We start from the raw sequence: 20,726 nt of genomic DNA, 5'->3' as shown, positions 1-20,726 counted from the left end.
TAAAATACTTATTCAAAATTACCACCATTAAAAATTATTGTTATGTGTATGTGTCAAAATGTTAATATGTTACCAATTTAGATTAAATATTGGTATTAATTAAAATTAAGTCATATTTTAATTTTTTTTACTTAGAGCTTCGCAATTCACACAATTTCAGAATTCAAGTTCAAAATTTTACCATAAAAATAATTTTGCTGAAAATTTAAATTATACCACTAAATTTAGTTTTTATGTCCTTTTTAAATGCAAAATCCATTTTAAAAAAAATTAATATACAGGGTGTTTTTTGAGACGGAACATTTTTCCAATATTTTTTAATCCGGCGCTGGATTTTTTATAATTGTAAATAAATTAATTGATTGGACACCTTAAAGAATATTCGCGTGTTAAATATAAATAAATATACAGTGTGGTTAACAAGTTGTAAGTCGTATTTCAATTTTTTTTCTACTTCAAGCTCTCGCAATTCACATAATTTCAGAATTCAAATTCAAAATTTTACCAGAAAAATCATTTTGCCGAAAATTCAAAGTGTACCATTAAATTTAGTCTTTCATCCTCTATTCAAATGCAAAATCCATTTTAAAAAAATTTAATGTACAGGGTGTTGTTTTTGGGTCGGAACATTTGTCCAATATTTTTTAATCCGGACCTGGATTTTTTACAATTGTAAATAAATTAATTTATTGCACACCTTAAAGAATATTTGCGTGCCAAATATAAAATGAATATACGGTGTGGTTAAAAAGTTATGAACCAAATAAGAAAATGGCAAAATAGATAAAACACCCAGTATCTTTGTTATTAATGAAGTAAGGCCTATTAAGTATGGTATTTTTAAGACCGCCTAAGTGTCCTCTTTCTACAGTTAACGTATGTTACTTTCCCAATGAAACACCCTGTATCATCAACATAAAAATGTTGAATAATAAATAAAATGATAATATATTATTTAATATAATAAATACTATAATATTAAAAAAATGGCCCGATTTTCATTGAAAAGTCCCGGATTTCAGGGGTTTTTTCAGCCTTGTCCCGAATTCGACTGAATTGGAGTTGGTCACACTAATAATGATTGATAAATTTTAATTTTTAGTACATTTCGATATAAATAAATAAATTTGTTTATTGCAAAATAAAAACACATACGCTGTCCTTTGAAATAACACTTTTTTTAGCAAAAACTTTCTTTGTTCATATATTAAAGAATAAAAGTTTATTATTTTTAAACATATGCAATTGTTTAAACAAGTTTTCACAAACAATAATCAAATTAGTTTGATTTTTGTGGAATTAAAATATTAAAATACAACAAACTATAGAGTAAGAAAATAATATATTACATAAAGATTGGAAAAAATTTTGGTGGAAATCAACTTGTGTGAATCGAATACCGCTGTCCTGAGCGTAGCACCAAAAATTAATGTTTATTGAAAAAAATTCCTGATGCCGTGGTAGTTAACCGACTTTAATTTTGCAAATTGCAAATGAAAGGTACAGTATTCTTCTATATGTAAAAAAATTTCAACTTGCTATCTGCTTTATTTTCAGTCCTGCAACATTTTAAAAAAATGATTTTTTTTGCGAAAGCTGGATTGCAAGATCTATTGAATTGATCTTAATGAAATTTACAGTATTGTTTTATTATATCATAAAGTCTTTCCGGGTAAAATATGAAGGTCCTAAGTGTAGCATAAATGGTTGAAAAACGTAAAATGCGAATACTTGTTTTCTTATGGTTTTTTCGCAATTATTGCTATTTTGCAACAAGGGTGACAATTTTCAAAACTTTTATCTAATCCTATATTGTAGAAAATTTAATTACGCAACTTTTATGTCAGTGCAACTTTCCTCGAAAATGAATACTTTTAAAGCTATAATCACAAAAAGAAAGGAAAAAATCGAATTTTTCCTTCATTTTTTGACATTTTGAATATTTAAACAATGTTCCGGACCTTTTTGAGTGGGAGGATAACTCAATTATTATTATATGAGTTAATTACAAGCAATTTCTGCAAAAAAATATGAGTCGCCTCTCAACGTCCATCTCAAAACAGATGCGCCCTGGACTATTAATACTGAAAAGGGTTTTCAGTCCTGATCGGATGTAAGAGGATATGATTTCTTAGGGTAGATATGATTTTAGGAGTTAAACTACCATCAAAGGGAGAAGGGAAAGAAAATTGCCTAAACATGGCAACGAGACAATGGTAAAGCACATCTGCAATCAAACACAGATAAAAATATTCTAGAACTTTAAGGGTGTGCTTGCAAATTGGCAAGACTTGTAAATTTAAATTTTGGTGGAATGTGATAGAAAATAAACCATAGCACCTCTTTAAAAACCGTGCTCTCCCAAAAAACACTCCCAAACTCCAAAATTGCTTTGAATGGATGTGTTCAGCTAACAAAATCGAAGGAATAATTTCAAAATATCACATTGTTAAGATGAACTCGAAAGGGAGCGTTGCTCCAAAACGTGAAAATGGTAACATTTTCTGTTTTACTGTCTACCATGTAAAGATCATGGTTTGTTAAACATTTTTGAAAATCACTAGGTATTAAAAACCGTCCGATCAATACTGCTAATAAAAAATTGAAACTGTTTAGGAAAAAAAGAACCAAAAACTACTCTTATCAGAATAGTGCTCACCTATGGATCAGAAACGTGGGTATTGACACAATCGGAAGAAACTCAACAGGCAATATTTGAAAGAAAGGAAAGAAACTGGCATTTGGAGGAGGCGATATAATTTAGAATTGTATCAAGCCTACGGAGGCCCTAATGTGGTAAAGCTGATAAAGTTTGGCAGACTGAGCTAAATAGGAATCTTCTGAACGAGCAATAATTATAACTCAAAAATGGTGGGAAAATGACCTCAAGGGCGACCAGAAATACGATATATGGACCAAGTACAGATTGATTTGAGAGAACTCGAAACAAAAAACAAAAGAGGATGAATTGAACAGGCCCAATCTAGGTTGTTGAGCAAATGATGATTAAGTGAAATTTTTAATCAAAGTTCGTCAAATGGTGTATTTTTGCCTTAAATTGTTAATAATTAAAAAAATCCACTGAACCCACTGCATAAAACAGAGGTTTGGGTTATCGAGGTCCATAAATCCAAATTGTCAGATACCTAATCGGGTCAAGGTCACGAGAATACCTTATTTCTCTGGACTGAAGCTAGGAACTTAGTTGGTGTTAAAAAACAAAAACGCAGATAAACAGTTGTTTATAATGTGAAAATTTAATTTAATTTAGCAGACTGTACTTTGAAAATTTTGTACTTTGGAAATTGTTTATTGTATTTCTAATACTCCTGACACCACTGTTTCTTTACTGTGTTATTATTGTGAGCCAGACATATTTTCCTAATCTAGATTTTCTAATACCTATGAGTAATAAGTTTGCATTATAAATATAGTGCAAAAACTTATCTGTGATTTATTTCAACTAATTCAAACCAATATCAGATCAAAACGTTTACAGGAAACAAATTCCGATACCCTTATCAAAAAAATATCAACAAAGCATTATTTATCAATCTCATATAAATATAAAATATTTAATTGCGATCTGAAATAAAATAAAAAAATTAGTTTTAATGAATAATGCATGTTTTTATGTTTGATTTGACATCAATACAACCAATAAAAGTATTATAATAAAATCAGCTTAAAAAGTTTATTGTTGTGACAACAATAAACAAACAAGCTGGTATATACGAAGACATACTAATGACAATAAATTGCACGACCAAGACAAATTTTAATAGTATGTAGTATAATCAATAAATTAATAGGAAAATGAGGCCCAAAATAGATTTAAAACTACTGACCGAAACCAATATACAGGAAAAGTAAAAACAGATCAATAAGATGTTGGGAAAAAATTGTTGAAAACACTACTAGCGGTATAGAAGAACAGTGGAACGAAATGAAGACATCTATTATCATCCATAAGGAAAAAATTGCCTGTAGCTGGCTGTATACTATTAATTACAAAAATTGAAGAAAAAAATCTTCTGTGTAAAAGGTATATATATTTGAAAACCCCAATAAAGGGCTACATTAAAAACAGAATGCTTTCGCTCTAAAGAGAGCATCATCAGTGTTCTTTGCAAGCTCTACATGCTAAGCCACCAAAAATATATACATAATCGGTTTAAAACGTCCTCCGACGTCTTCCGATGCCCAATCTCCATGCATCTCTATCTTCCCAAAGGTCTTCGTCTAAACCTCTCTCTCGGATCTCTCTGTCTATTCCTTCTCTCCAGCTCTTTCTGGGTCGGCCTCTTTTTCTCTTTCCATGTGGTGACCAATCTAGAATCTGTTTGGCAGACGGAGTTCTGGCATTCTCTGCACATGTCCATACCACTTTAGTTGTTGTACTCTTATATCTTCGACAATCGGATGTGTGACTCCCATAATCTCTTGTATACGTTCGTTATTAATTTAATGAGTTTTGATTTGCCTGCGGCACGTCTCCAGTAGTCCATCTCCGTGGCTTGTAGTGTTCTTTCAGTAGTTGTCTTTAACTGCCACACGTCACTTCCATTCATTCCTATGCTCTTTATAATAGTGTTGTATATTCGATGTTTATTTTTTGGATATATGTTGATCCCAAATAATACTATTTAGTTGAGATATGGCTCTTCTACCTTGAATGTTTCGTTTTTTTTATAGCCTGATCTGATTTGCGTCATCCGTGATTTCTACTCTTAAATAAGAATATTTATTGTTGTTCTTAATGTGTTGTCCGTCGTTTAAAACTAGATTCTGTTCGTTGCCACCGATGTTCATGTACATTGTTTTGTCTATGTTAACTTCTAATCCCCAGTTTTTGTACTCTTCGATTAATTTCCGAGTCATGTATTCCAGAACGTCATATTCGTTAGCAATCACAATTTGATCATCAGCAAGACATAGAGTGTACAGGTGGTTATTATTTAATTGTATACCCATGCCGCTGCACTTCCGCTTCCAAAGTTTTAATGCTTGTTCCAGATATATTTTGAAAAGTGTCGGCGCTAGGCAGCCTCCCTGCTTCAGTCCTTTGTCTACTACAAAACCTTTGGAAACATTCGTTCCTATTTTAACTTTGGCGTTGGCGTTATCGCAGTTTTTCCACTGCTGTTATGAGATTTGAGTTGATGTTAGTTTGTCTTAGAGTGTTCCATAACTTGTTTTGGGGGATGCTATCGTAGGCCTTTTTTAGATCAACAAACAAAAAGTGGACTTCTTGATCTACAGCAACCTTTTTTTCTATAAGTTGAGTGATACAAAAAAGGTCGATGGTCGATCTACCAGCTCTAAAACCCGCCTGTTCTTCTGCCTCCATATCAGTGTATTCTCTTTCTATTCTATTTTTGATCATTTTCCCATAGATTTTACTAATGGTACTAGTAACTGCTATTGCACGGTAATTGTCGCAATTTTGTTTTTTTCCTTTTTTATGTAAAGTTGAAATGGTAGAGGTTTTAAATTCGGCTGGAACCTCTACTTTGTTTATGCAGTTTTGAAAGAGTATTGTCAGGTGTTCATATAGTTTTTCAGTTCCATATTTTATTAGTTCTGAGGGTATATTGCCAGGTCCGGGTACTTTTTTGTTTTTGAGTGAAGTATAGATATCCTTTACTTCCTTTTTCGTGATTCTTATAGGAGATGCTTCAACGCGTATGTTTTAGTTATTTTCTTTTATTTTGAATTCCATTCAATCTTCTTATAACAGTTTACTGAAGTACATGTCCCATGTTTCTAACGAAATTGGTGAGATTAAATCTTTTTTCTTGTCGTTGGTCCTAATAGATTTAATAAGTTTCCAGCTTTCTGTACTTCTGGTCCCTCCTATATACGTATTTATTTTTTGACAGTTTTGATCCCAGGATTCATTTTTTTTCTGTCTTATCATTTGTCTTACCTTTGCTTGATGGTTTTTGTAAGTAGGAAAATTGGTATCTGTTTTTTCACTTAAATGTTGTTCATACTTTTGTTTCTTTTGTTTTATCGCTGTGTCTATTTCTTCATCCCACCAGTATGGAGTATTTTTGTTTTTCTTTTCGTAATATCCAAGGGCTTCTTTTGCTGCAGAGTGAATACTTTCTTTAATGTAATTGTAGTGGTCTTCGATTTTGTTGAAATTTATGTTTTCAAGCTTCTCGTTCAGTCTGTTTTGATACAATATTTTTACACTATCTTGTTCTAGGCTTATAAGATTGTATCTTACATCTTCTGCCATCTCTGAGTGAACTACTGGTTGTTCCTTCTTAAATGAGCCACCAAAAATACATGGGTTAAAACCCTTAAAAGAGAAATCGACTCAACCACCCACATGCTTCGTGGAATAGTCATATAATGCTTTGAGGCAGCGTTTCCCAAACTTATTTTTCCGTGGCCCGGTTATTTTTGTTCTTATCCTTCGTGGCCCACTAATTGTTTTGCATAGCCTGGTGTGTGTGTGTACAAGAAAACATATTTAAATATTTATTAAAGTTTTATATATTTTAATAAAGAATCATTAGCTCAAACAAAAATGTAATAAAAGAAAATAAAAATCAAATACTTTATTAATGAGAAGTATGCAGTTGTTTCTGGTTAAAAAAGACCTTCGAGCTTGGAGAAAAATATGTTAATTTTATCCTCAGGTCTGGTTCGACTTCCAAACGGTTCCTTTATATATTTATTTTTGAGGAAAACCAGTGTTAAAAACCCTGACTCACACTTATAGAACGCAACAAAAGGAATTAGAAACTTTATCGCTTTTAAAAATCTATTATATTTTATAAAGAAAGCCAAAAATCTATCAGTAGTATTTTATCAAATGTGTATGTCTTTGAGTGCTTTATCACACGATAGTTCAATTTACTGAGTCAATATCTAAATCCGGAAGTCCTGTCTCGGATTCTACGTCCATTTTAAATGGATTCTTTATCCATGCTTTGTTGCTGTGGATGGGGGGAAAATATTTCTTCATATTTGCCTCTAGTCCTAGCAGGTGTTCCTTGAAAGTCGCTGGAATCTCATCCGACAATGAATTCACGTTATACCTACTCTTTTTGTGGCTCTCTTAGCTTTGTAAAAGCTTTGTAATTTCATGCTTCCTCGCGGCGTGTCCACAAATTAAGTTTTTTTGTTTCAGCTTCCACCTTCTCTTGTCCTTTAATTACAGTCACATTGCTACCTTGTAATGTCATATTTAAATTGTTCAAGAAGTCAAAAATATCACAAAGATACCTTGATTAACCAATTGACATAATGAAAACTGTATTTAAATTGAAATATTGCATCCCTAGCCGTTGGTGGATGTTGTTCTAAGAACATTCAAATTCCCTTTTGATAGCCAAAGCACAGAATACTCTTGAGTTCAGTGGGCGAGATTTAATGAAGTTTATAAATTTTACACACTCTTGCCTAGATTCGGTTAAAAACAGTGGCTTTTTTGACAGCTAATTCCTCCCTGGGATACTACAACGCACCCAAACACATTCTGGTGATACGGCTTTGATCCACGGAAAAGCCTGGCGTAAGTCAGAGCACGGCCTTAAACAACAAGATGTAAAACGGCGAGGCGACCCGGTATTTTGTTTCCATGGCCCGGTACCGGGTCGCGACCCACTATTTGGGAAACGCTGCTTTGAGGTATCTCTCTAAATTTCATCCATCGCCAGGATTTATAGTCGAGGAAATGAAGCATTTTGGCTCGCAATTTCCCATCTCGGGGGCGGGCATTTTTATTACATTTTATCCATGTAAATCGATGTAAAAAGTAATTGTAAGAAAAAAATGTTTTTTACATTATCTTCGTAAAACTAATATTTTTCGAGTTATTTGCGCTTGAAAGTAAGAGTTTTTCGACGAAAATATCGACATTTTTAGAAGGTTTTTTGAGAATACCTCGAAAAATATGCATTTAATCAAAAAAATTGCAGATATCAAAATTGTATCTTTTAGTAACACAAACCAAATTCTTTTTCTGTAATATCTTTAAGATCAATACGGACCGAGATACAGCATGTTAAAAGTTAGCTTTTTTCGTAAAAAGGATAATTTGAAATATTCAAAGCCAAATAACGGAAAAAGTTTGCATTTTTTGAGGAAAACTTGAATAATATTTTTTCAAGTACATAGCTAGACCTTTCAAAAAATAATAATATAAAACTTCTACTGTGAAAATTAAGCGACTTATGATCAAAAAAATTCGGTACCTGCTTTTTTCTATGAAAAACTCAGTGAAAACAACCCTCTAACTACCCTCCTCATTAAAAATTGGTCTTCACCTTTCTGTAATTCCTTTTATATTTGTATTATTAATACACTCAAGAAGTTTGACCTATTTAAAATGCCTAATTTTAGAAAAATTGGAGTTTAAAGAAAAATTATTTTTTTGGAATTTCCCATGTTTCACCTTTTACTTCAAAATATCTCCGAAAATACTGGAGATAGGAAAAAATGATAGATTACTAAATTGTAGCTTTCTTAATAACTAAAGTTTTCTTGTGCAGAGATTTTCATTAAAGTGAACTGTTAGCGAGATATAGCTGTTTAAAGCCTCTATTTACGAGCAAACACCCCCTTATTCGAGCCCTTTAAACCCACCCTAATTAAAAACTAAGGGATCTTACGGAATTTAGTTTACACAGTCTTATAACTCTTCAAAAATCCTACAAAGTCATTTTTGAAAAAACTTTTTATCGCCAAAAATGAAGGAGCTATGTTTATAAAACGAATTATTTTTTTCGAAAAATTCGGATAGTCCGCTTATGGATAATTTTCAATGTATGTATAATACCACAGAACCGGTTCGTATACTGAAAGATGACAAAAAACTATTTGTATTTGTACATATTTGTAAATTCGTATTTTTGTGTAAATAAATGTTTTTGTAATTCTTTAATTCTACTTTTTTTCTGTATAGATCTATTAAAATTTCTACTTATTAAAACTCTAATGTTATTAAGGGTGGTTTTTAAGGGTTGAAATATTATATTATATCCTAAAGTATAAAACAATCATTATTTAACCAACCAAAACCAAGTTTTACCCATATTAAAGTTTACAATGTTTTTATAAAATTTTTGAGAATAAGGGGTAGTTTACACCCCTAAAAATAATCAACGCCCTTAAGCATGATATAGAATATGAAGTACAGAGTGAGATGATCCTAATCCCAAATTTTTATGTAAATCGATGCATGCCGAAATTATTCTTTTAGGATAAGTAAATTTTTTATATATAGCTCCAACAAGGGTGGTTTTAAGGGTTGAAATATTATGATAGTATATCTAAAAGCATACAACAATCATTATGTAACTAATAAGAACCAAATGTTGACAATATTAAAGTTTAAAATGTTATTTATAATTTTTTACAATTAAGGGTAGTTTTCACCCTTAAAAACCAAAAGCGTACAACGGCTCAATATAGAAAATGAACTCGGGGGTGTAATGAGCCTAATCCCAAATTTTTGTACAAATCGATGCTGGACGAAAAAATTGCGAGGTTTTGCCATTTTTTCAGCTTCATTTCCTCGACTATTAGTATACAACATGTCAATGTAAGACTTTTAGTCGACAGTTTAAGAGTTTTAACCCATGTATTTTTGGTGGCTTAGCATGTACAGTGGGTGATCATATTATTAGAGCCACCTAATAAACTTCAATGTTTTAGTTTAGAGGAAGGGTATACAGGGTGAGTCATGAGGAACTGTACATACTCCTACCTTGTATAGAGGCTCCTATGGGGAATAACAAATGACCATTAAACAGTGTCTGCTCCCATTGTTTTTTAATATACAGGGCGAGTTTCGCATTTTGAAAGAAAATTTGTATTCGTTATAATTTTTGAACGGTCAGATCGATGCTCTCTTATTTTGGTCAATCGTTACACTATTACCACCCAATCAACTGATTTATTCAAACTAGAAAAAAATCAGGTCCGGCTTTAAAAAATTAGTTCGTTTGGGTCTATAAGAGGTACGAGTATGTACAGTTCCTCATGACTCACCCTGTATAATTGAGCTGTATCATATATTAATATTAATTTATTTCCATTTGTTTCCTCCGCATTCTCCTTGTGTGTTGTTAAAGTTTGTTGTATGACTTAGCTTTCGTTACAATTTTCTTCCACTCATTTCAATGTCAGGCAACAACGTAATGCGGGCATAGTTTTAGACATGGAAGGCCAGATTTTGATTACATCAATATAAAAATAATACATGCAAGAATTATTCGAAGACACAGCAAGAAGAACGACTGAAATAGACAATAGATACGGCCCAGAAATAACAAAAGAAGAAGTAACTATGGCCATTAAGCAATTTAAAAATGGAAAACCATCTGGACCTGATGACATACATGGTTAAATTTTAAAGCTATTAGAGGTACACCAAATATCTCTTACGAAATTATTCAACAACATATATGAGGTCACTCATCAAAAGACTGGCTATTTTATCAATATCCATTCCACTTCCCAAAACAGCAAACGCTAGTAAATGACATAGCCAAGAAGAAATCCTCGATGCCTGATGAGATTCTGCAATCAATGGAAGAAAGACGAAAGAAGAAAACAGATAATGATATGCACAAATATAGGTCAAAACATGACACATTTGGTGTTTACAACAAGTCAAGTAAATAAAAGGAAAATTTAAGAAGAAATCAATATGAAAAATCAAAATGACAAAAAATATTTGTAGATATCGAATAAATAAAATAAACATGAAAAAATTACACGAATTGTTCTCAGATCTAAGAGTAGAACAGTAAATAACGAACACCATAACAAGCCTCAACATCCTTTTAGAGAAAGTGGAAGCAGCAATAATATCCCTTAAAGATAGAAAAGCTTGTGGTCCAAAGAAAGTTCAGTCAGAGAACATGAAACTATTCAATGAGAATATCAGGAAAAGATCTGGAACCAAAGTACATTAAGGGGGGGTATGGTTTGAAATCAACATATCAAGCACATTTTCGTGAATTTTTTTCGAAGCTATGGTAGAATTATTTTATTTTTAAATTAAATAAACATATTAAGTACAATTCGAAGAATATTTAAGAAAAAATTCAATCCAAAATATTGAAAAATAAGCCATTGGTAACAAATTTTGGCAGGCAGCTCAAAAAAAAATGGATTTTGCGATGGACATCAGAACTAATCACTGGATCATACGAAACAAAAAATTCAAAAAGATTTAATTAGCTTATGAGTTTCACGAGGTAACAACGTCAATGATTTTTGAATTTTTGGTATCACTCAGAAGTCAAAAATACGAAATTTTTGATAAAAATTTTGTGAAAACCAACAGATTTAATATGGTTGAACAAAAAATAAGCGCAAAACGAAAAATATCTCGACGTTGTTACCTCACGAAATGTCTAAAGAAAATCTATGCAAATTTTCAGGTAGATCGGTCAAGTAGTTTTTTGAGAAAAATGCGTTTTTAAGTTTTGACAACTGCATCTTCATCTTATTTGTCTGCCAAATCGTAAAGTGATGAACATTGGAATATCTTTTTTGAATTGCGGAGTAATCTAAAAAAGAGAAGGCGAACAGTTGTTTAACGTTTCTCACTACGCTCAAGCGTGCTGGCGCGAAGCCGCGGTAAAGCGAGTTGAAGGTAGGGATATTTAACACTCTGTATATCGGGTAATTTTACTCCGATCAATCTGAAATTTTCAGAGAGTATTCTTGAAAATATGCACTTTTATTTGAAATAATAAGAAAAAATTAAATATTTCAAACCATACCCCCCCTTAACAGAACTGAATAAAGGTCGGTGGATGAAACAAGGGGAGACCTATGTCCATAAATACGTTGATTAAAGTACGGTAGAATAGACTAAAATGCAAATGGTTTCATGTTTTACATGTAACCAAAGGAAGTATGATCTGTGTTATGCTGGGGCCACACTAGCATATAATGCCGTTAATTATCGTATTATCTGCCATCTCTGTAATGCAAATAATGCGATAATTAACGGCATTAGACGCTAGTGTGGCCCCAGAATTAAGGTTGCACATAAAAGTAATAAAATAATTAAAACCAACAGATCTTAAGCTAAGACGAGAATAAGATAAGAATTAATATAATATAATTATAATATAATAAGAATATTATAATACTAGGTATAATATATGTATATGTAGATATAATTGATAATAAGTTAAGACTCGAAAATTATGGTGCAACGTAAGAGATATTTAAGTCAGCCAGCCCAATCTATAAGCTGAGCTGGGCTAATTTTGAGCTTAAAATATGTTGGTACAACCAGGCATTAAAGTACTTTGGAGGCAAAATAAAACAATAGGGAATACATATAATGAAAGGATAAGCCATGTCCAACAATATACTTTATACGTTTTAGGCGTCTCAAAAATGAAAAAATGGTGACAGGAGCGTAAAATACAGAACAATATAAAATTATTTGAAACACGTGTTATTTACTACACTATGAAAATTTCCTAAATACACCACGTGTCAAACAATACAATATGTTGCACAGAACAATGCAGTTTTTTTAATATCTATATATAAAAAAATTAGGCGTTGGGTTACATCAGTCGCGGTGAAAAATATCAGTGTTTTTATCAGAATTCGATTGACTATTTCATTGTTTACACTTTCAACATTATAATATAGTATAATTTTATACATTCTTATTTGTTATTAGTTAGAATTATTTTCAAATTATACTTACACACTCCTGAGACTCTGAAATATCATTTCCTCCTCTCTTTTCAGTTTTTGGGCGGCAAATCCCCTACAAGGTGAAAATTTAGTGTTAATAACTATAATGATTATTTTAATAAATACATAACACATTAATCCGAAACATTTTATAGAAAAAGTTAGGTTTCCTACATGTGTTTGCATAATATGCCGTTTATAAAACGAGATGTAAAAAATACGTAAACACAAAATATATGTAATAATAAAACACTGAAAACGTTTGTTTTCTATACTTCCACAGAATTTATTATAACTAAGTGACTACAGTGTTTCGGCAGAGTGCCTTTCTCAAGTGATATAGTTTACAATGTGTTTGCCTTTTTAAGTCTTCAACTGAAGAGGTTGAGGAGTGGGGAGCTGTTTGTCTCGAGTTGGTCATTCAGAATTATATCTGTATTTTTCAGTTTATTAATTTCCATAGATTCTAAAAAAGATAGCTTAAGGCCTTTATTTTGAATATGCATAATTTGAAACTCTTCATTGAAAGAATGATTATGATCTAGAAGGTGAAGTGCGTATGTAGAAGTGTCTGTTTTTCTATTGTTGAATGCCCTTTTGTGTTCTGCTATCCGTTTGTCAAAAGTTCTGCCAGTTTGACCGATGTACGTTTTCGGACAGTCACCACACGTTAGTTTGTACACACCGCTCTGTAGTTGCTTTCTCTTTCGGCTTTTATTGTTCTTAATATATTTGCTTAAGTTGTTGTTAGTTCTGAAAGCTGGTGTTATTCCTTTCTTTTTTATGTATCTGGCTATTTTTGTTGTTATCTTGCCAGTATATGTGAGAGAGCAGAAGGTACTGGGTTCTTTCTGTGGTGGTGGATACACTAATTTCAGGGCTTTCTTATGGAGTTTTTGGTTTAAAATTTTGTTAACTGTTTGTTCGTTATAGCCGTTGTTTACTGCTATTTGTTTAATGATGTTTAGTTCTATCTCGAAGTTATTTTTTGTCATGGGAATTTCTGTCAGTCTATGTATCATGCTATGGTAGGCTGCTAATTTGTGTTATGTAGGATGGGATTATGAATTGTGTATAGTTGTGTCAGTATGGGTAGGTTTATGATATACGGAGAACTCATGTTTGTTGTGTAGTCTGGAAATCGTTACATCTAGAAAGTTTATGGAGTTATTCTGTTCTGTTTCTATTGTAAACTCAATACTTCAACTTTCTAGATGTAACGATTTCCATACTACACAACAAACATGAGTTCTCCGTATATCATAAACCTACCCATACTGACACAACTATACACAATTCATCATCCCATCCTACACAACACAAATTAGCAGCCTACCATAGCATGATACATAGACTGACAGAAATTCCCATGACAAACAATAACTTCGAGATAGAACTAAACATAATTAAACAAATAGCAGTAAACAACGGCTATAACGAACAAACAGTTAACAAAATTTTAAACCAAAAACTCCATAAGAAAGCCCTGAAATTAGTGTATCCACCACCACAGAAAGAACCCAGTACCTTCTGCTCTCTCACATATACTGGCAAGATAACAACAAAAATAGCCAGATACATAAAAAAGAAAGGAATAACACCAGCTTTCAGAACTAACAACAACTTAAGCAAATTAATTAAGAACAATAAAAGCCGAAAGAGAAAGCAACTACAGAGTGGTGTGTACAAACTAACGTGTGGTGACTGTTCGAAAACGTACATCGGTCAAACTGGCAGAACTTTTAACAAACGGATAGCAGAACACAAAAGGGCATTCAACAATAGAAAAACAGACACATCTACATACGCACTTCACCTTCTAGATCATAATCATTCTTTCAATGAAGAGTTTCAAATTATGCATATTCAAAATAAAGACCTTAAGCTATCTTTTTTAGAATCTATGGAAATTAATAAACTGAAAAATACAGATATAATTCTGAATGACCAACTCGAGACAAACAGCTCCCCACTCCTCAACCTCTTCAGTTGAAGACTTAAAAAGTCAAACACATTGTAAACTATATCACTTGAGAAAGGCACTCTGCCGAAACAGCTGTAGTCACTTAGTTATAATAAATTCTGTGGAAGTATAGAAAACAAATGTTTTCAGTGTTTTATTATTAGATAAAATGAACTTCCATCAAGTAACGGTCGAATCCATCAATTATTTACAAAATATATGCTTATTTATTTATTGATTTTGAAAAGGCTTTTAACAGAATCCAACATACCAATTAATTAACATTAAAGTCTAAGAAACAACACTATTATTCCACTTTTTTCAATAAAAACAAACACTTTTTTGTTAGTACATACCGTTCGATTTGAAAACTTGTTCTCTACAAGTTAAGATATGCCATGAAAATTAACCTGTCAATTGCAATGTTTTATTTTTACAAATTGTAAAGAACAGTGCTTCAAATTTTAAAGATAGTCTGTATTTACTTTAAAATTTTATTAAAACAAGATTTTTAAACGCAACAATAGTCATGGAGCGTTGGAAGTAAACGCAACATTAAACGGTAAGTGCTGTGAATATGATTGAGGGTGGTCTTTCAAAAACTTTCAAAGGACCTGGTCAAGAAGGGAGACTCAGACACAGAGTGTTCGTCCATAAAATGGTCTACACGTTATGATGTGGGCTAGAATAATTTTTCATCATCTAACTGTTTTGTTTTTGTATAATACCCTTTGAATCAATATCAATATATTGATCGTATCTTAGAATCTGTTGACCTTCTGCAACAATAGTAAGAAATTGGTTTCATCATGAGGATTTACTTTTACGGTGGCCAGCACATCGCCAGACTTTAACCCATTAACCGCCAAGCAAAGAAATACTGCAATAATATGTAATATATTTGATTAACTAGAGTAAAATAAACTTAAACATTCGTAAAAAAATTATTTTACACTTTGATAATGGCAGGTGTCACAACAACAAAATGGTTCGTTTTCGAACCTTTGGCGGAAATGAGATATAAAAATTTAATTACACAATTTTATTTTTTGTGAAAAGTCTCAAAACATTTAGAGTGTAAATGGACCTGGAAGTTTTGATAAACAAAAATAGTATGGTTAGAACATTGCCTACACCTTCTTCTTATTATCTTAGATTATTTTAGATATTTCCAGTTTACACTTTCCAATCCTGTATCTTGCACTGCGCCAGTTGCATAAATTCGACAAATCGACTTATTGTCTATAACACTACACAGCCTCCCTTATGTAGCCCCCTCCCCCACCCTAGATTATAACAAAACTGAATACCAGACTACCCGTCTTTCTAAAGGTACGTATCCACTACGTTCGTAATATTGGACCACCGAGGCACTGCCGCACGGTCGTTGGCGCACTGTTGCACGGTCCGGGAGCGCCAACCATCCAATATATTCACAAACCTCTTGCACTCTGCGCTCCCTGCAACTGCTCCAATCGATACGGTATGCGCTCCTCTACATATAAACCGACACCAATTGGAACGCCGAGGCGGAGCGCGCACTGTTGCACGGTCCGGGAGCGCCAACCATCCACTATATTCACAAACTTCTTGCGCTCCGCGCTCCCTGCAACTGCTCCCATCTACATGCATGCGCTCCTCTACATATAAACCGCCACCTATTGGACCGTTGAGGAGGAGCGCACACTGTTGCATGGTCCGAGAGCGCCAACCATCCACTATGTTCACGAACTTCTTGCGCTCCGCGCTCCCTGCAACTGCTCCAATCGATACGGTATGTGCTCCCTTACATATAAATTGTCCACAGATTGGAGCGCCGAGGCAGAGTGCGCACAATTGCACAGTCCGGGAGCGCCAAACGTGTCCACTATGTGGAGCAGTTGAAGGAGCTCGGAGCGCAAGCCTAGTGGATACGTGTTTTTACACATAATAAATAAATATCCCAACAAATTACTGCCTGTGCATCACCTTGACTTATTCCTGATCAGACAGGATTATATGTCGACTTCCGCCAATGGTTCGTTATCGAACCATTATTTTCAAACACGAGATTTGATGACTCAGAAAATATTTTTTTTGTATTTTTATAAGAATTGGTGTACAAATAGGTTAAAAAAATAATATTTTAATTTATTTGACCATAAAAGTGTTATGCCAATAAAATTACTACAGTAAAAATAAAGTTGTGTCGAAGGATTGAAAATGTCGGACATTTAGAAAATATTTTTGTGATGAAAGCACGAGTTTGGAAATTAAACAAAATTAAATTTAGTTACACTTATATCTTGTGGTTACTTAAAAAATACAAAGATTTAAAAAAAAATTAACGAATTGTCAAAAAAAATTCTACAAAAAAATGGTGCGTTTTCGCACCTTTGGCGCTAAATGGGTTAATCTCATCGAGCTTGTATGGGATATACTTCAGCGACGGATTGTCAATCTGTACAAGTACAAGTTGTACTCAGTTAAAAATATTAAAGACCAAATTATTATTTAAAGCTACTATTAAAAAACAAAGTTATACTTACGGTACTTGAAACCTGGCTTTTGAACACAAAGAAAGCTTTGATAATGTACATAATACTTTATGGAAATTCGTCAGATCAAATAACATGGTATCTTCAAATAAGTCAGACTGTTTCAGTGCAAAATTTTTCTCACATATTTTTAAAAATAGATTGATATTTCTTAGACACAAAAACTGAAACCAAAAAAGCAAGATAAGTTTTATTAAAACGATAAATATAACAATAATATAACAATAAGAAAGAGAAGCAGCAAAGAAAGAAGAAGAGCAAAAAAATAAGTAATGGATAGATGCGAAGATATTGAGACTCTACAGTTAAAGTATGATAGTCACAATGTACCTAGGAAAGTTAACGAGGAAAGAACTAACAGGTAAACTAAGACAGAGACAGAAAGGAAATCTAACTATCTCTGGCGGAAACATCATCTTGAACAAACAGAGTAAAATAAGAACGTGGAAAGAATACATAGAGAAACTGTTTGAAGACCAAAGAGATAATATCTCTCAGCTAGAAGATGAGGTAAATGATGGAGAAAGAATATTGCAACAGAAAGTATATTCTGCAATAACACAGCTAAAGGATGGTAATGCAGCAGGCCTCAATAATATACAAGCAGAACTACTCAAACTAATGGACAACGAATCAATACTAATAATCACAAAGATAGTCAACAACATATATAACGCTGGAGAAATATCAACAGAATGGCTGAAGTTTGAGTTATTGAGTATTACACTTCCAAAAAGAGCAAGAGCCAAGAAATGCGAAGAATACCGTACGATAAGCCTCATGAGTCGTCTTCTAAAATTCCCTCTAAAAGAGAGGCTTTGTTCACAGTAAAAGTCTTATTCCAGAGATGCAAACGACAGTCTTATTTCAGAGCAATGGCGACGTATACGCGTGACTGTTGACTAAGAGAAAGCGTTTGATCGAGTACAGCATTCCAAGATGATGCAAATATTAAAAGAAACAAAAATGAACAACTAAGATCTGAAAATAATTGGAAACCTTTACTGGAATCAGACAGCATATCTCAGAATTGAAGGTGAATGCACCGAATATGTCAAAATCATACGTGGAGTGGAGAAAGGTTGTATTTTGTCTCCTCAACTCTTCAATATTTACTCTGAAAGAATATTTAGCGAAGCTTTGCACAAACTGAAACATGCATTCTACTAAACGGGTACCCGTTAAACAACGTCAGATATGCTGATGAAATCATTGTATTTGCGGCAGGGGCGTGCGGTCCATGGAAGCAAGGGAAGCATTGCTTCCCTTGGTTTTCGTAGTAATGCCGTACCAATTGAGTAACTGAGATTATTAAAAAAAAATGAACAAACACATAAGCAGGATTTTAAGTTGTATACCAGAATATTTAATTATGTAGTACAAGCAGCAAGTACCTAATAAGAAAAGACAAACGTACTCTATTTTTGTCATACAGTAAATATCAAAGCAATGAAATGCTGGTAAACACGTAAGCAGCGTTGCATGCTGCATCCTTCCGTACTCGGACCATAATCGTATTTCTATGGTGGTATTCGAGTTATGTCAGCATAATAATCTGATTTTAAAGTTGCTTCTCTTCAGGCCTATGTAAAAATCATCGGGGTTAGGGGTTACACGCTGACCGGCGAGTTCAAATTTCGGGCATATCTTTAGCTTATAAGCAGTTTTGTCAATTGCATACGAAGATGATTTGAATTGAAATAGGATTTACCAGCACTTGACAATGATGGGCTTGGTCGACTGATTTTGTGGAATTATGAAGATGGATTTTATTGAATTATTTATATAAATAAATATATAGAATTATTTATATTATAAATATACTAAATATTATTTATACAGAGAGAGTCTGTAATTTGGAATAAATTCAATATCTCAAATACTAATTGTTTTTTTGAAAAATGCTCAGACCCGTCGATTAGTATTTCAAATTGTCCTTTTTGACATACAATAATAATGTATACAGGGTGTCCCAATTTAGAGATATGACGTCATCGTTGATTTTCTTAAATGGTAATACTGTCATTTTGATAGCTATTTTGATAGGGTGTGTAAAGTTATACACAACTGCAAAATATCAAATTTTTATTCTCTACCATTTAGAAGATAATAGAAAATAACAAAGTTATGTCTGCAATTTGGAATAAATTCAATAATTAAAATACTAATTGTTTTTTAAAAAAAATGCTCAGACCCGTCGATTAGTATTTCAAATTGTCTTTTTTGACATACAATAATAATATATACAGTGTGTCCCAATTTAGAGATATGACATCATCGTTGATTTTCTTAAATGGCAACACTGTCATTTTGATAGCTATTTTGATAGGGTGTGTAAAGTTATACACAACTGCAAAATTTCAAATTTTTATTCCCTACCATTTACAAGATAATAAAAAATAACAAAGTTATGAAAAACAAGTAATTAAATAATAATTGAATTTAATTATTTCAATTAAGCAAATGCTCATAACGTTGCCCATTGACAATTTGACAATACTTGAGGGCGACATTATGAGTATTTGCTTAATTGAAATAATTAAATTTAATTATTATTTGATTACTTGTTTTTCATAAGTTTGTTATATTTTATTATCTTGTAAATGGTAGGGAATAAAAATTTGAAATTTTGCAGTTGTGTATAACTTTACACACCCTATCAAAATAGCTATCAAAATGAAAGCGTTGCCATTTAAGAAAATCAACGATGACGTCATATCTCTAAATTGGGACAACCTGTATACATTATTACTGTACGTCAAAAATGACAATTTGAAATATTAATCGACGGGTCTGAGCATTTTTCAAAAAAATAATTATTAGTATTTTAATTATTGAATTTCTTCCAAATTACAGACATAACTTTGTTATTTTCTATCATCTTATAAATGGTAGAAAATAAAAATTTGATATTTTGCAGTTGTGTATAACTTTACACACCCTATCAAAATAGTTATCAAAATGACATTGTTGCCATTTAAGAAAAACAACGATGACATAATATCTCTAAATTGGGACACCCTGTATACATTATTATTGTATGTCAAAAAGGACAATTTGAAATACTAATCGACGGGTCCGAGCATTTTTCAAAAAAACAATGAGTATTTGAGATATTGAATTTATTCCAAATTACAGACTCTCTCTGTATAAATATATTATAAATATGTATTAGCGTTTTGGAAAATGGTGAAAATGTGAAAAGTGGAATAGAGAAACCATAAATAGCTCGAGATGATTTTTGGATAGTTTAAATTATTTGAATTTTAATTTTTTACTTTGCTTTTCTCAGAAATATTTCCATTCTCAGATAATGTATTTAATGTATTGCAATGCAAGATAAGCGAGATTGGTTTCTGTGTAAAAAAATTAGAGAATTTAAAGATGTTATTAACAAAAAGAGAGAGATGACTTTGAAAAATGCTCGAATAATATGATGGCAAGAAGTTTTGAGCCTAAAAGGAAACGCAAACGCACTGATAATGTTGGAAATGTCAAATCGTGCTACCGCCGACTATACTATCAGATTT

The 20,726-nt window shown here is 32.4% G+C and overlaps 1 protein-coding gene across 2 annotated transcripts in view; it reads right to left on the bottom strand.

Annotated features, from left to right (window-relative positions):
• The window catches only part of LOC114328394 (protein vav), a 123,496-nt gene that overhangs the window by 83,177 nt on the left and 19,593 nt on the right, over positions 1-20,726 (bottom strand). For both annotated transcript variants that reach the window (XM_028277230.1, XM_028277231.1), the window contains exons 3-4: positions 17,188-17,360; positions 12,707-12,769 (exon numbers count right to left, since the gene is read on the bottom strand). In XM_028277230.1, coding sequence (XP_028133031.1) covers positions 12,707-12,769; positions 17,188-17,360 — 236 coding nt within the window. The remainder of the gene's footprint in view (positions 1-12,706; positions 12,770-17,187; positions 17,361-20,726) is intronic.

Source organism: Diabrotica virgifera, chromosome 5, assembly GCF_917563875.1.
Source record: "Diabrotica virgifera virgifera chromosome 5, PGI_DIABVI_V3a".
NCBI lineage: Eukaryota > Metazoa > Arthropoda > Insecta > Coleoptera > Chrysomelidae > Diabrotica > Diabrotica virgifera.
Note: the sequence above shows the minus strand (reverse complement) of the source record. Positions and strands in the feature narration are given on the sequence as shown.